The 16,804-nt window shown below is 37.4% G+C and overlaps 1 protein-coding gene across 8 annotated transcripts in view; it reads right to left on the bottom strand.

The window, feature by feature from the left end:
• TANC2 (tetratricopeptide repeat, ankyrin repeat and coiled-coil containing 2) overlaps window positions 1-16,804 on the bottom strand; it is a 288,365-nt gene that overhangs the window by 68,957 nt on the left and 202,604 nt on the right. For all 8 annotated transcript variants that reach the window (XM_016128285.2, XM_016128304.2, XM_016128256.2 and 5 more), the window contains 2 exons: window positions 14,013-14,294; window positions 9,805-9,938 (listed from right to left, as the gene is read on the bottom strand). In XM_016128285.2, the coding sequence (XP_015983771.2) occupies window positions 9,805-9,938; window positions 14,013-14,294 (416 nt within the window). The remainder of the gene's footprint in view (window positions 1-9,804; window positions 9,939-14,012; window positions 14,295-16,804) is intronic.

Genomic DNA, 16,804 nt, shown 5'->3' with positions numbered 1-16,804 from the left:
TGACCGGCATCTGTATCAGTTAAATCCTAATGCTGCAGTTGCCCTTCCTTCAGGCCTGCTCTCATATTCTTACTCCACGTTGCCTTTTCATCAATCTTTTTTGAAAATAATTTTTAAAATTTTCAATTATAGTTGACATACAATAGTATAATTGGTTCAGGTGTACAACATAGTGATTTGACATTTACATAATTTACCAAATGAGCACCCGGATAAACTTGGTACCTACCCACCTCAAACCAAACATGGTTATTATACTATTATTAATCATATTCCCCATGACTATTTTGTTATTATCAATTTGACTTTTTAATCTCTCCCCCTTTTTTCACCCACCCTAAACCCTATCCCATCTGGCAACCATCAAAATGTTCTGTCTCTATGAGTTTGTTTCTGTTTTGTTTATTTTGTTCCTTTGAGTCCACATATAAGTAAAATCATACGGCATTGTCTTTCCCTGTCTGACTGATTCCGCTCAGCGCAATACTCTCTAGGTCCATCATGTTGTTGCAGATGGCAAGACTTCATTCTTTTTTATGGCTGAGTAATATTCCTTTGCATATATGTACCACCTCTCCTTTATCCATTCATCCACTGATGGACAGCCAGGTTGCCTCCATATTTTGGCTATTGTACATAATGCTGCAATGAACATATGGATGCACATGTCCCTTTGAAGTGGCATTTTGGGCTTCTTTGGATAAATACCCACAAGTGGGATTACTGGGTCCTTCTTTGTCTCTTGTTACAACCTCTGTTTTAGAGTCTATTTTGTCTGGTATAAGTATTGCTATCCCAGCTTATTTATTATTATCATTTTTGGTTTCCAGTTTCACGAAATTTCTTTTTCCATCCCTTTACTTGCAGTCTGTGTGTCTTTTGATCTGAATAGAGTCTCCTGTAGGCAGCATATGTAAGGGTGTTGTCTTGTTATTCATTCAGCCACCCTATGTCTTTTGATTGAGGTGCTTAATCCATTTACAGTTAAAGCAATTATTGATAGATATGTAGTTATTGCTATTTTATTATTCATACATTTAATTATTGGTAGGTATGTAATTACTGCTTTTTATTATTCATATTTTTCATCTTTTCTTCTTAAAGAAGTCCTGTTAACTTTCTTGTAATACTAGTTTGGTGGTGATGAACTTTAGCTTTTTCTTGTCTGGGAAGCTCCTTATCTGTCCATAGCTTCTACATGATAGCTTTGCTGGGTAAAGTAATCTCAGTTGTAGGTCTTTGCTTTTCATCACTTTGAATATTTTGTGCCACTCTTCTGGCCTGCAAAGTTTTTGTTGAGAAATTAGTGGACAGTCTTATGGGAGCTCCCTTCTTTTCTCTTGTTTTTAAGATTCTTTGTCTTTTGCTTTTGGTATTTTAATTATGATGTGTCTTGGTGTGGGTCATCACCGCTTCTTGAATACACTCATCACCACCTAATGGACTTCCTACTCAGCACATCCCTTTCAACACTTTATTTGGCTTTCAGTATTTCTAGGAACCTGGAGGCTCAGTGTAAATAACTACTTTCTCTTTTTTTTCTCCTGTTCCTCAACACTGACTCTAATCCTCGCCCTGGGACTGAAAGCTAAGAACAGCTCTCAGATTTGAGTTCTGCCTCAGTAGTTTTCCAGCTTGGAGCTCTATCCTCCCATTTTTTTTTTTTTTTTGGCAGTAGTATTTTTGTTTTATTTAACTTTTTATTTTGAATTAATTTTAGATTTATAGAAGTGTTGCAAAAGCAGTACACAGAGTTTCCCTATATCCCTCACCAGGCTTCCCTGATTATTAACATCTTATATAAACACTGCATAATTATCAATACCAGGAAACAACTCTGGCACAATACTATTAACTAAAGTCCTTATTCAAATTTTGCCAGTTTACCGCTGGTGTCCTTTTTCTGCTCCAGCCGTCTATCAAGGACCCCGTACTGCATTTAGTTATTATTTCTCCTTAGACTCCTGCAGTTTGTCAAGAACCCCTCAGTCTCTGCCTTTTATGACTTTGACACTTTTGAAGAGTACTGATCAGTCATTTTGTCAACTGCCAGCGAGTTTGTGTTTGCCTGTTTTCCTCAATCTGACTGAGACTTTCTGGCAAGAATACCACAATGTTGACATGTCTTGTCACTGGTGATGCTGACCTTGATCACTTTCTGCCGGGTTTCTCTACTGTAAAGTTACTATCATCTTTCCTTTGTAGTTAATAAATATCTTGGGGTAGATACTTTGAGATAATGCATATCCTGTTTCTCCTCAAACTTTTGCTAATTTTAGAACCCATCAGTGGATCTTGTCTGCAACAGTTATTACTGTGGTGTGTGCCTAATGGTGATTTTCTATTGCTCTCTTTCCTTTTACATTTATTAAGTGGAATTCTACTGGAACAAAAAGCTAGCCCTTCTTCCTCATTTATTTACTTGACTACTTAATAAATATGGTCTTATTTTATTCCATGGGTTATAATTTAATACTATATTTATTTATTTTTGCTCAATTTGTTCCAACTTTGGTCATTAGGAGCTCCTTCAAGTCGGTATCTGTGTTCTTTCAAGAAGCCCCCAACTTTTTAAAAGCACTTTCTCAATTTCTGGAACTAAAAAATGTTCCAGGCTCATCTTGTACTTACCCTGCTCCATATCTGACATCATTTACTTCTTCAGAGCCTTGGTTCTGTTTATTGGAGAATGGTGTTTGGAAAACAAGATCTGAGCAGTAGGTGTACTTATTGCTAATGAAGTACTATTGCTTTGGGGCCCTCTCAAAGGACAGAGCTAGGAAGTGCATGTATGTATACTAACTCACACACAAACATCCATCTATATTTCTGTATCTCTATCTCTATATCAATAGATACATCTCTGTCGTCTATCTATCTGTCTGTCGGTCGGTCTGTCTATCTATCTATCTATCTATCTATCTATCTATCTATCTATCAATCATCAATCATCTTTTTTAAACTATGAGTGTATACTGATACCTCGAATTTCTATCCGTTGTCACCTGGTTCACTTTAGACTTCTCTTTCCTCATTTGTAACTTCTTTCTCCAACAATGAGAATCTAGGCTTTGTTATTTACAATGTATTTACTTATTCATTTAGTTCTAGTATGCACATGAATGATTTTCAGAACTGTTAACACATTCATGTGAGAAACACATTTATAGACTAGATTACAGCATTTATGTACATTTCCTTTTGTCTTTAGCCTTATAGCATTCAGTCAAGATATTGTTTTCCGAACTTACAGGGGGGTTGTACCAATTTTCATTCCCATTAGTAAGAGGGTGTCTGCTTTCTAACAGCCGCATCAACAGATGTATTTTTATAAAGTTTTTTTTTCCAGTCTGATAGATAAAAATGATGTCTCAATGTTGTTTTTGTTTGCATTTCTCTAATTGTGAGTTGGAACGTGTTTCCGAATGTTTGAGGACCATTTTAATCTCATTCTTGTAAACTGTCTGTTAGTCTTTTCCCCATCTTTCTGTCATGTTTTTGGTCTTTTTTTAAGTTCTTTAAAAATAAAGGATCTGTGGTATATGTTGTGAATATTTTCTCTCTTTTTTTTTTTTAGTTTTCTTCTGACATCTTTTGTTATGAAACATTTTTTAATGTAGTTAAATTTATCAACCTTTTCTTCTACTCCTCTATTCTTAGACCTTAGAAAGCCTTTTCCTTCACCATAGAAAGAGAAAGTCACTCACGTTTTCTTTTGTTATCTGTCTGGTTTTATTTTTTCACATTTAGATACCTAATCCATTCAGAGTTTATTCTTGTTCAGGGTGTGAGATATGGATTAATTTTATTCACATGGCTACTTAGTTGTCCCAGCACCATTTAATTAAAAAGTTCATTTTTATGCCAGTGTTCTGAGATGCTGTTTTTTTTTTTTCATATGCTAAGTATCCATATGTATTTGGGTCTAATTCTGAACTTTCTATTCTACTCGACTGGCCTATTAGTCTATTCATGCACCAGTACTACACTGTTTTGATTATAAAGGTTTTATAGCATGCTTCCATCTCTGGTAGGGAGAACCCTATCATTTACTTAGTTGTAGGAAAGCACTAGGTAATGTTTAAATTTGTTATAATTTTAGACCTAAGTAGCTGCATCCCATAGATTGTTACTATTAATCAATTGTAGATCACTGATTAGCAAGGAGGTGAGGACTAATACCAAATACAAATTTTCAGGAAAAGTGACTATTTTATTTAGTTCATCTGCAATTCCTAGAGAAGTAGGACTGGTACAGTATGATAGCCCAAGTGCATTTAATCCAGAGTTTATGAAACTCTGTTTCAGAGAACTGGTTGAATTTCAGACTCTTCACCAAGATTTTGGGCATATGAATCTGATTCTAATTTGACCTAATAACTTGGTTGGGAGCCATTATTATGAATAAGCACTCAGTTAAATGTCCATGATTTCCTAATAGAAAATATATCCTCAGTACATATTAATTGAACTTTCATTATGTGCAGACATACAATAACCTGCATGACCTTCACAGTCTAGCAAGAATGAGAGACAATTAAACAAGTGATAATAATAGTTAATAAGCACTATGAGACAGAGGTTCCTCAGAAAATTAAAAATAGAACCACCACATGATCTGACAATTCTGCTTCTGTAAAAGGAAATCGCTCTCTCGAAGAGATATCTGCATGTTCACTGCAGCATTATTTACAATAGCTAAGACATGGAAACAACATAGGTGGCCATAACTGGATGACTGGATTAAGAAACTGGGATCTAGATACATAACGAAATATTATTCGGCCATAGAAAGAAGAAAATCCTGCTATATGTGACAACATGGATGGACGGCATTATGCTAAGTGAAATACAAGTCAGACAGAGAGAGACGAATCCTGCAGAATCTCACTTGTATGTGGAATCTAAAACAATGGAACTCATAGAAGCAGAGAAGACTGGTGAGGCCAGGGGCAGGGGGTCAGGGGTGAGGGAAATGGTGGAGGTGGTCAAAAGGTACACTTCCAGTCATAAGGTAGATAAGTTCTGAGGATATAATAACCGCATGGTGAGTACAGTTATTAATACTATATTACATATTTGTAAGTGGCTAAGAGGAATCTTAAAAGTTCTCATCACAAAATTTCGGTAACTATGTGAGGTGATGGATATTAACCAAGCTTATTGTGGTAATCACTTTGTAATATATACATATATCAAATTTCTACGCCGTACATCTTTAGCTAATACAATGTTAATGTGTCAATTATATTTCAATAAAACTGGGGGAAAAAAGCCACTCAGAGAGAGGAAATACAGGGTGCTGGGGCAACACACAAAAGGGCATCTAAGTAAGTAACTTGGGGAGCCAGGGGAGGCTTCTTAGAAGAAGTCATATTTAAGCTAAGATCTAAAGACTGAGGAGGAGTGAACTGAGGCGGTAAGTAGTAGTGTTCCATGCTGAGGAAAACAGTATGTGTGAAGGCCCTCGGGTAAGACACAGTTTTATACATTCGAGGAATTTGAATCAATTTTAGTGTGGCTAGAGTGTGAGTGAGTGGAGATTGGTGGGAGATAAGACAGAACAGCGGTTTTCAACAGGGGTGGCTTTGCATCCCAGGGGACATCTGGCATTGTCTGAAGATTATTTTGGTCATCACAACTGGGAGTGGGGTGGGTGGGGGGGTGATGCTATTGGTAGCGAACAGAGGCCAAGAATGCTTCCAAATATCCCACAGTAAAGGGACAAAACCCCTCCCATACAAGCAAAGAACTATCTGGCACAGGATGTCAAGAGTGCTAACACTGAGACACCCTGGGCTGGATATAAAAGGTAAAGGCCCAGTCATCACAGTGCATATGGTGTTTTAAAAAGTAAGTCTGGACTTCATTCAAGTGCAGTGAGTAGACGTTTACAGATTTTTAAGTAGCAAAAACAAATAAATATGTTTTAGAAAGATTATCCAGGCATTAGTATAGAGAATACACTATTCATTTATTTAACAACTATTTATGTGCCAGGCACTGTGCTAGGAGCTAGGGAAACAGTGGTGAACAATATTTTAAAAGCTGATCCATTCTGGTAGAAGAGAGAGATAAAAACACTGAAATTGACAAACAAACAAGGTTGTCTTCCATATTCGGTATCCTGAAGTTAGATGAAATCTGGGTTTATTAACTCGGTGTTAATTCTTAGAGGAAAGAAGCCCTAGACACATTTTATGAAACATCATCTACAGGTCACCTGTTTAGTTTGGATCTCATTTCTCCTAAAATGTAGATCATTCTAAAAATAGCCAAAGGCAACACAAATAAAATTTTACAGTATAAACTTAAATCTTATAGTATATATTTATATCGTTAAGCATAAGCTTTAAAATGTCCCATCTTTAGGTGCAAACAGGTGGATTTATATATTTTGCTAAGGAAGAAATAATCAAGAAATTTAAAATACGTTCCTTCAGCAAGTGTAAATAACCACTAATTTCCTACTTAAAATGTTTAACATTTTCCAAATATCGAATATAAACATCAATTTTAATCTAAGGAGCCATTTCTTATACAATGTTTAATATAAATTAAAAAAAAAATCCCACCTCTAGGTAAAAAAGGATTCATTTTTATTTTGCTTAAAAAAGACACCATCATGGAATTTAAAATGTTATCACTTTTCAAGTTAAGTGTAGTCACTAATTTCCTACTAACAATATTTAACATTTTCCAAATATTAAACATAAACATCTCAAGCTTTCTTCTCGTGATGAGAGAGACTGACGAGTGACAGCGTGGTGAGACTTAATTCTCCGAGCTCTTTTTAGCACTCATTACCATCTGACGCATGCACGCACGCACGCACACACACACACACACACACACACACACACACTCGTTTGCTGGCCTTCCATCATGACAATGTGGGCTGCATGACACCAGGGATTGTGTCTATTTTGCTCGCTGCTTTAACATCAGACTTGCATTATGGGAGGTCCCAACATACATTCTAAATGAATGAATGAATGACTATGATGATGGAAGCTCTTCAACATTCATGTATTTCTAGGATGATATTGATTCTGAATATTTAGAAAAAAACACAGATGTCTTTTAAAGTTGCACTGAGTTAGCAATGAATGAAAAGTTAGCAATGCCCAATGAGGGAAATCCTAGGCTTTTTTTCCAGAAGCCCACTTATAAAGGGATGTGTACCAATAAGTGGGGACAATTAAAAATGCATTTGGAGGAAGCATGCTGTTTCTGCCTCTGAGCTGGACTGGATTTTATTAGAACCTTATGATATTGCAGATGACTCTCTGTTTCTCATTACGAATTAACTATGACAAGACTTCTTTAAATACTTGAGATAGACATTTTACATTTTGCTGTTCTCTTGAAAATCCTCAAAAATAAGGAGAATACAAAACAGAAATGTAAATTTCTACAGGGTTATCTACCAATAATCTCAGATTATAATACATAAAGATGGAATGTGTATGTAGAATTCATCAGTGACCTGACAGAAGGTGAAGCAAATGCCTGCTGGGGGTAATAACAGGAGGGAGTCAAAGCATCTCTAAAACCTCAGAAGAGCACAGGACTTAGAGGCACCAGGTATTGTGGGACTAGGAGTGAGGAAGGGAATTGAAAACACAGAAATCATTTGAAGTTTATAGAAAAAGCAGTTAGAGTCCCCAAATATCCATTCCCACCCTGCCCAACACCCACAGGAAAGAGAATTATATTCACTAAAGAAACTAAATCAGAAAGAATCTAGACTTAGGGACACTAGACACAGAGCAAGTGGGACTGAAAAGAGGCTGACGTAAAAGTCCCCATAATGAATGGTAAAACTCCAGCCCTCTTCTCCTGCCTAGGTCCAGAATGCTGGCACCCGGGATACATATCCTCCAGGAAGAACACCGATGGATCCTTTGCTAGAGAAGATAAATAGCACAAGAGAAAATCTAACAAACACTGACTCTGGGGTATTTCCAATAAAGGCTCGTGGGTCATATTAATGCTCTGTAGTTAAAGTCTCTATGCACGCAAGCTTCCAGTAAGTTTTTCAGTGCCTAACTATTAAAGAAGAGATATGAGAACATATTGCACCCATAACATGAGAATGGATGCTATGTAAAAGAAAGGAGCAACTGGAGAGAAAGAAAGAACTTTAGAAATTAAAATTGTAATAGTAAAAAACAATTTTTTCTGAAAGGATTGGAAGGTAATGTTAAAGAAATCTCTTAATGGTGGATCAAAAACCAAAAAAGCAAAAAGTATAGAAAATAGGAAAGAAAAGTTAAGAAAACTAGAGTATCAGAATAGGAAATCTAATTTTTGATTAAAAGGAGTTGTAGAAAAACAGAGGAAATGGTGTAAGGAAATTATCAATACATAATACTAGTATTTCCCAGAATTAAGAATATCTGCAGGTTTTGTTAGGTATCAAGAGAATAAATGGAAAAAAGACCCGAGAACAATGGTGATAAAAAGAAAATACTAAGAGAGAGAAAAAAAGCAGAGAGGAAAGGCATATATAAAGGATTAGGAATAAGAATAGAACTGTATTATTTAATAGCAATATTGGAAGCTCCAGACAATAAAGCAATGTCTTCAAAGTTCTGAGGGAAAATAATTTTAAACCTAGAAATATATACCATGTTAAACAAATAGTAAAGTAAGAGAATGAAATAAGTTGCTTTCAGAAACATTAAGTCTCAAAAACACCTCCTATGTATTCGTTCTTAGGAAACTACTGGAGGATGTGCTCCACCAAAATGAGGAACAGAATCCAGAAGGAAGATGACATGGTATCCGACACAGAAGTAATAAGAATTTTGAGGGTACTGATTAGGTGATAAGCCTTGAGAGCATCTCAACCACACCTAGCACAATGAAGGGCTCTAGGCTAGATGTGGAATGTAATTAATGTGGAAAAGCGTATCGGCAGGTATTTTACAAAGCTACTAAGGGTTATGCAGTGACTTAGATGTAGGCTTAAAGAAAAATGAGCAACTTTTAAAATGAGGCATTTCATAAACTCAGGAAAAACAAAATTGTTCAAGAAGGAAATTGTAATCCTTGGTTCCACAGTGACCCATATTTGCATAGTATTAATAATGAAAATATTATAATATTGATTCAGACAAAAATCATGGTATAGCTGTACTGAGATGGAGGAAGGAGGAAAAGAGCTAAAATTCTCATCATGATAAGAAGTAATAGATAATGTGTAAAACTTAAAAAAAAAAAAAGGTCACAGTGGTATATAAATATTAGTTAGAAATATGAAGGTTAAGGTCAGAGAAATAGTCCTAAGAGGTGACAGTGGCTGTCTTTGAGAAGACGGTAGGCTGAGTGGGGAAAGAGAATTGCAGGTTTTTATGATAAGGCTTTGAGCATTATTTGACTTTCTAAACTATATGCATACATTACTTTGATAAAAATAGAAATTAAAAACCCAAACACATAAGAAATATTACAGTGTAGTATATAGCAGGATGAGTTTCGAACTAGAAATGAAAATAAAAAGCTTTTGATTACTTATACTGTGATCTTGGGTAAACCACATAACTCCTTCAAGTCTCAATTTCCTTATCTGTTCATTAGAGGCTCTGACTATTTCCAAGGGCCTCTGCAACTCTAAGGTTCTGGTTCCATTGTAATAAAGTATTTTTCTAGAACAGCAAAGAAAGAGAAACCCTTCTCCATGTTCTCGTGGTATACTGGTACATGTTTTCGTTTGCTTTGCCAAGAGTCTCCATACCTTTGCCCCCTTGAATGTTCCAGTGCAACTCGCGCGCTCGCGACCTGGGATCCCCACTGTACCTGTGAGGCTAGTCTCCGCATGGCCTCCTCCTGCCGCCGGCGCATTTCTGGAGTTCCCGGGCAGCTCCCACTGGTGATGGATGAGTGGGCTGAAGTTGGCTGTGTGAGTGGCAGCTCTCTGTTGGCATCCACGTCTGGATTAAAAAGATGAGATATTTGCATCCGATAATCATACGACTCTGAACTAAAGGAAGATTGGTTAAATTCCATTTGTTCTATGATCCAACAACTCTACTCCTAGGTATGTGCCCGAGAGAAATAAAACATATGTAGATGTAAAAACTTGTATACAAATGTTCAAGGAAGCAAGATTCATAACAGCCAAAAAGCAGAAACAACCTATATGTCCATCAATTGACGAATGCTTAGAATGTGGTATAGCCATTCAATAGGCTAGGACTTGACAATAAAAACAAATGAGAAAGTGACATATACTATAATATGGATGACCTTTGACAATATTACACTCAAAGAGGCCAGTTAAAAAAGACCATATATTGTATGACTCTATTTATATGAAATGCCCAGAATACAGAATCTATACAGACAATAAACGAGCGGTTACTGAGGGGAGGGGGTAGGACGTGAAGGGGAGTGTGGAGACAGATTGCCAAAGGGCACAGGCTTTCTATCGGGGGGATGAAAATGTTCTCATATTAGATTATGGCGATTGTTGTAAAACTCTGTAAATATACTTACAAAAACACTGAATTAAACATTTAAATGGGTGAATTGTATGGGAGCTTAATAAAACTGTATATTAACAATTCCATTTGTACGTGTCATTCAAAAATGTCTTACTAGTAGATATTATAGAATACATTTATGAATACAGATCATATTTTAGAGATAAATACCAAAAGAAGAGACTATTTGATAGTCAATAGCTATTGAAAGGAGAGAGAATCAGGTAAGGTGGTCCTCATTTAACGGGTATGTCTTCCCTCCATCAGCTGCGGTAATCCCTGGGTCACTGCATAGAGATCTGAAAAACTGGAGGAGGATAAATGTGGGAGATGGCAATGAAAAAAACTTGAGGAGACGTGTCAGCTGGGGTAAAGTTCGATGACTGTCACTGTAGCATTTCTGTCCTTCGCTCCCTTTCTTCACCCCGTTCCCTTTTATCTGCTATCTGACTTTGTAATTATCGTCTGAATACCTCTGTCTTCTAGCAATTTCCTTTTAAAGATGCCTTCCTTTTTGTCTGAGTGTCTCTCCTTTCTCTTTGGTATTTAGAGAACAGTAGAAATAAAGTTAACATGTAGGCAGTGTGCACAGCAAACTGGCAGAACAGACTTCTGAAATGAGCGGAGTGGGGAGGGATGGGGTTAGTTACTAAACAGCTGTTTGGGGGCTTGGCAGCTGTTGGCAAACGTCAAATCCGAACAATAACTACACTGAGACTTTTAGCGACAGGAAAGTACAGTCTTTTATTAGACAGAACTTCCCTAACTACAGTACTGCGTATACTTGTTAATGTAATAATGCCCGAATTACACAACTGGTCTATTTTCACAAAATGTTTTTGCTCTTTGGTGTGTATGTGTTGGGGGGTGGGTGACGACGGTGGTGGGGAGACTGATGGGGGAGTCAGGTTTGGGGAGGGGTGTGGGCGGAAAGCAGGATGACAGGCTGGTGCCTGCCTTGACAGCTTTTCTGTACCTTACCAGTGAAATGACAAGGAGGGGGCGGGCTGGGGGCTGAGTGTCTGTGGGGGAGGGACAGAGCCAGGCAATTCGGTGCTGCGGGCTAACTGCTCCCATCTTCCGCAGCAGCGCTGCTCAGTGCGGAGGCGGCAGGGGCAGAGGAACGAACGACAGATGATGCAGAGATGGGAGCTGGCGGCTCCAGTAACGCTCCACATGTTCTCATCATTACGACATCACTGGCATCGCCGACTGAGGGTTAGGAGAACCAGTGGCATTCCAAATAAATCTACCCAAGCTTAATGTAAATTAAACTGTAAAAGATTAAGACGAATCTCTACACAGACATCATTCTTATTCTGCTGCTGCCAGCAACATTCTAGTGCTGGCTCATACGGTAACAGATTAATGCTTAAAAACGGCTTGGGCTTTATCGGTCACTTATTTGTGACCTTTCTTAAGGACTAGTGGTTCGGTGAAGATGGCAGAGGTAGAATATAGCTTGGACATCAAGAGATTACAACAAACATTATTTTGTTCAAGTTAACTGCTGGTTCGACCTCCTTTGACACATTTTCAGGTTTTGAAAGTTAACTATCAGGCCAAATCTACAGTTTCAACATATGGACATTTATCTCATGAATGGGAGTGTCCTGGTATTTTTAGAGTTTCTCTGGAGATAAAAGGCAATGAATATTAGAGAATAACTTAATGAACTACCTTCAAAGAACCTCTGCTTTGGGGAGCACATGGCTGTTTTCTATTAATTCTTGCTCTCCCAGACTTAGAAAGGGGGCACTCCCAGGTACCTTTGCTTTCTGAGAAAGCAGCTCTTCTTGCCCTTGGCATTTATCCTCTGCATGCATGATTCTACCATTCTGTTATCTGCAACAGTGATAGACAGAGGAGTCAGAGAGACTATCAGCTATCTGCTTTTCTTTCTGACACACTCAAATAGTCAACCTCTTGGATTACTCAGATAAGAAGCAGTTTGGTGTGATATTTAAGTAGCCAAAGGAAAATACTGGAAAAGGTGTAGAAAATTACTTTCAACTATGAAGACGTTCTTAGAATCACCTAATTTTAGCACAGAAACAAATCTTAAAGTAAATCTCGTCCAACATCCTCATTTTACAAATGTGAAAACTGAGGTTTAATGAATTAAAGCAAAACTCTCGAGGTTACAAAGTACAGCCAATTTGAGTGTTCGGGCTCAAACTCTGGGCTCTCGACTCCCATGACACTATGCCAATCTACTCCAGAAAAGCTCATGTAGAAACTAAGCATGACATTACTCTTAAGAAAATATTTCTTTAATACCAATTCTTACCATACCCTGGTAAAAAAAAGACTCTTGATTCAATCAGTTTTCTTTCTACATGTTGGATTTCCATAAATTTATCAGAGGCAATCTGCCTCCTTAAGGACACGACACTGCTAATGAATGTCAACAGGAAGCCAGGATGTTTGGAGAGTGTTCAGTGAGTTCCTGTTGAGTTTCAGCACTGTGCTAGACTCTGTAATGACTATGATCTCAAACGAACCACGTCTAGTGGTTGCTATCTGAAAATCTGTGATGAGCTGGATTATTGAGTTGGACTAGATGCAATAGTTTCATTTTTTTTTTTTTGTTATCGAATAACAGAAGCCAGAGAGACTGGTTCTATACATATAGTGTGTGTGGGAAGAACATCTATACATCTCCTTTTATTTCCTTTACTCAAGTGAGTTCCACCAATAAGGAGAGGCGGCACAGCAAAATGGGGAAGAGAACAGCCTCTGAAACCAGACTGCTTAGGCTCAAATGCTGGTCTCACCATTTAATGGCTGTGAAATCTGGAAGGCTTACTGACTGAACCTCTCTGAGCCTCAGATCATTTATCTGTGAAATAAAAGACAATGGAAATGACCTCGAACAGTTGATAGGATGATTGGATGAATTAATATTTGTTAAGCTCTTAGAAAGTGTCTTGTATTAAAAACCACGTGTGTATCTTAAGATTAAATAAACAAGATCTTTGTGGTGATCATTAAGCTGCGCCCTGCCTAGGCTGAAAGAACCATGGATATATATAGGATCTCAGCATCTTCTCACAAGGGAGACGGAGAAATCCCTCAAGGACACGATGAAGCTCGAGCCCAAGCAGTGCTTGGCTGACATCAACGGCAAGTAAATGAAGGCTGCAAACAGACTGTGCTGGCATGTAACTAGAAGACATGGGCACAGGCTAAGAAGAAGCTGACAGTGATGGATGCAAATGGCTCTTATAGGCAATTGCTGCAGTTATTTTCCACAGGACAGAGTAGCCAGACGGCCAGTAGATAAGAGTCATAAATTTATTCTGAGAGAAAGGTTTTTTTTCTGTCACACTTAGGTGACTGTTGGATATGTGGGTTAAATATAAACAGAGTATTAGATTCTTTCCCTCAGCTCTGAATAAATGGTCCTCGCATGCGAGTCAGGTTTTGCAGATCAGAAAATAAAGGGATATGAGACTATAAATACGTCAGAAAACATTTCAGAGCAATGAAGCAAGGAGTTCTTTAAAAGGGAATACGTACGTTTGGGGGAGGCATGCGGGCTGTCCGAGGCGATCTGTCTCATCCGAGTTCCGTGGCAGCTGAGGGCCACAAGCCGGGAGATGATGGCGGTTTTGCCGAACCCAATGTTTCCCACTATCACTACTCCTTGGTTCACGCTGGCATTTGAACTTTGAAGTTGAGCATCTATTTCGTGGAAAACCCAATCCCGGCCAACGAACACTGACTCTGTAGTGATGCTGGGCACTTCAAAGAGCAGAGGCTTCAGCGAGATGTCTGGAGGCCTGTAAGGTGCAAAGCGAACTGCAAGGAACAATAAGAAAACAGAACTCAGACCAAACTATCGACACTGAGAGAAATAAAGAAAAAAACCAGTATGGTTTATGAGGCTATGAGAGTTACAGTATGATGGCGTTCTGGTTTATTCAAAAAATAATAAAACTGAATTTTGGTTCTATACACATAAGCAATGGCAGGTGAGCTAAGGCCATCTGAAAGTCTAGCTGGCAGAACACAAACACTGTTGAAACAGTAATGATTTATGGAACAGTGAAAAAATTAGGGTTAATATCCAAATTATTAAACGATGGGGATGGCCTGGGAACCAGCGATTAGGATAGATGCAAAAGGAGGACAGAGGAAGGGTCTTTAAGGTCTGGAGATAACCTTTCAATTGAAGGACTGTGGGGAGATACAGAGTTAGGAGATCCTGGGGGAGAGACCGGGCTGCGGTGGAGCATCCGGATGGCTGGCAGGGGCAGCTCTTTACCAAACAGTGAGAAAGTATTTCAACATTTAACTACCAATATGGTCATACCAATACATATCAGTCCTACAGGAAGCAATGCGAAGGAGAGCTGTCTGTTTCTTTAAAAATCCCAATAAAAACAGCGATTCCTTTAAGTTCACAAAGGTATTTTTAAAAATCTAGTAGGTATATTAAGGGAACAAAGCCTCTAAAAGGTCTGATGGAAACAGATTTATAGGTAAAAACAAATTGATGACTAACTGATGGGAGGGGGGTTGGCGGGCTGGGTGAAAAAGGTGAAGGGATTAAGAAGTACAAATTGGTAGTTACAAAAGTCACAGAGATGTGAAACATAGTATAGGGAATATAGTCAACAACATTTAATAACTATGTATATACCAGGTGAGTACTAGACTAATCAAGGGATCACTTCATAAATTACATAAATGTCTAACTACTATACTCTTCACCTGAAACTAACATAAAATATTGAATATCAACTCTAATAGAAAAATAAAAAATAGAAAAAAAAAACAAGAAAAAAAGGACACAGTATTACCACCTGCATGAAATTACAGTTTTTAAAATAACGATTCTCAAAATGAATAACTTTGTTATTTTAATTATCTTTAATATGAAAGTACATAGACTACAGTTACCTGATTTTGGTTATATATATTTTCACAAGTATTTTTAGGGAAAGGTTTTAACTGAGTTTATATTATTTATATTTGTAGTAATCCAATTTGTCTAAGGTTACCTATAACGTGTTGAATAATTTTTGTGTGCTGACAAAAAAAAGCTCTGATGGTTTCAAAGGCCGTCAACATGCTAAACAGTTAAGGAAGCAGGAACTAAACTTCCATCTAATGTCTTTGTACCTGCACTAATCGTATTCGTGGCAATCAAAAAAAAAAAAAAAAAAAAAAAAGGTCTTCGGCTTATACGCACCTGTCTTGGGGATGAATCCCTATTGCCTTTCTCAAGACTTTTTTTTTTTCTATGCTTGTATAGTTGTGGGATGTGTTAAGGGCATAGCATGAGCTCTTTTTTCAATAGTTCTCTAAAAAATGCATAATAGATGAGACTTCATTTCAACGATCAACCTTCTAATTGTATTGATGGTAAAAAGAAGTCCTGCCTGACCTCCCTTATCTGGGGTAATACTCTCCTAACTATTCTGAGAGTAGCTCTAAGATACATCATTTTATCTGTCTGGCACCAGGTATTTCATTTCTGTATCTTTAACCTTAGCACAATGCTCTCACATAGTAGGTGCTCAAACAATATGAACTGACAGAATAGATTAAAAATAAGATATTTCACTACCTCTATTTAATACTGTGGTGAAGAAAGGCCAGGGATAGGAAAGGGAAGAGATGAAAGGGAGATCATAAAGGGAGAAACGAGATCTATTTATACTGCCTTTATTATCCTAGAACCACTTACACATCATAAAATGAGACCTAGAGATGGCAGCTGACTTGAGAAAACACACGTAAGCACGTATACACGTACACAGTCTCATTTACAAATGTCTGAAAGCCATTAGAATGGTAACTGAGCATTTAAAAAAAAAGGATAATAATTATGCAAATCACGCAAATAATTAAATCTATAAAGCTAAACTCTAATGACAGAAGCAAACACTTTCCTTTATCACTTATCAAATTTTCACTTAAAAAAGGGGGTATCCTGTGGAGATATATCTACGTGGTCACTTATAATTTTCTGATTCCCATATCTTTGTCAAAACTTACTATTTTAAAATCCATAACTATAATTACAGAATTCAGTGAAATATTAAGACTTCAACTTCCTAAAGATATATTTTTAATTCTAGGGTCTTGCAGCTAATAGAGTCTATTTTACTTTCCTTAAACATTATTTTATTAATCTATAATTCACACGACATAAAACTTGCCCTTTTAAAGTATACAATTCAGTGGTTTTTAGTATATTCATGAAGTTGCGCGACCATCACTAACTCCTGAATATTTTCATCATCCCCTAAAGGAACCCTGTACCCATTAGTTGTCACACCCCAGTCTCACTTCCTTTAGCC

This window comes from Rousettus aegyptiacus, unplaced genomic scaffold (genome assembly GCF_014176215.1).
Source record: "Rousettus aegyptiacus isolate mRouAeg1 unplaced genomic scaffold, mRouAeg1.p scaffold_m13_p_6, whole genome shotgun sequence".
Lineage (NCBI taxonomy): Eukaryota > Metazoa > Chordata > Mammalia > Chiroptera > Pteropodidae > Rousettus > Rousettus aegyptiacus.
This window is presented reverse-complemented; position numbering and strand designations above follow the sequence as displayed.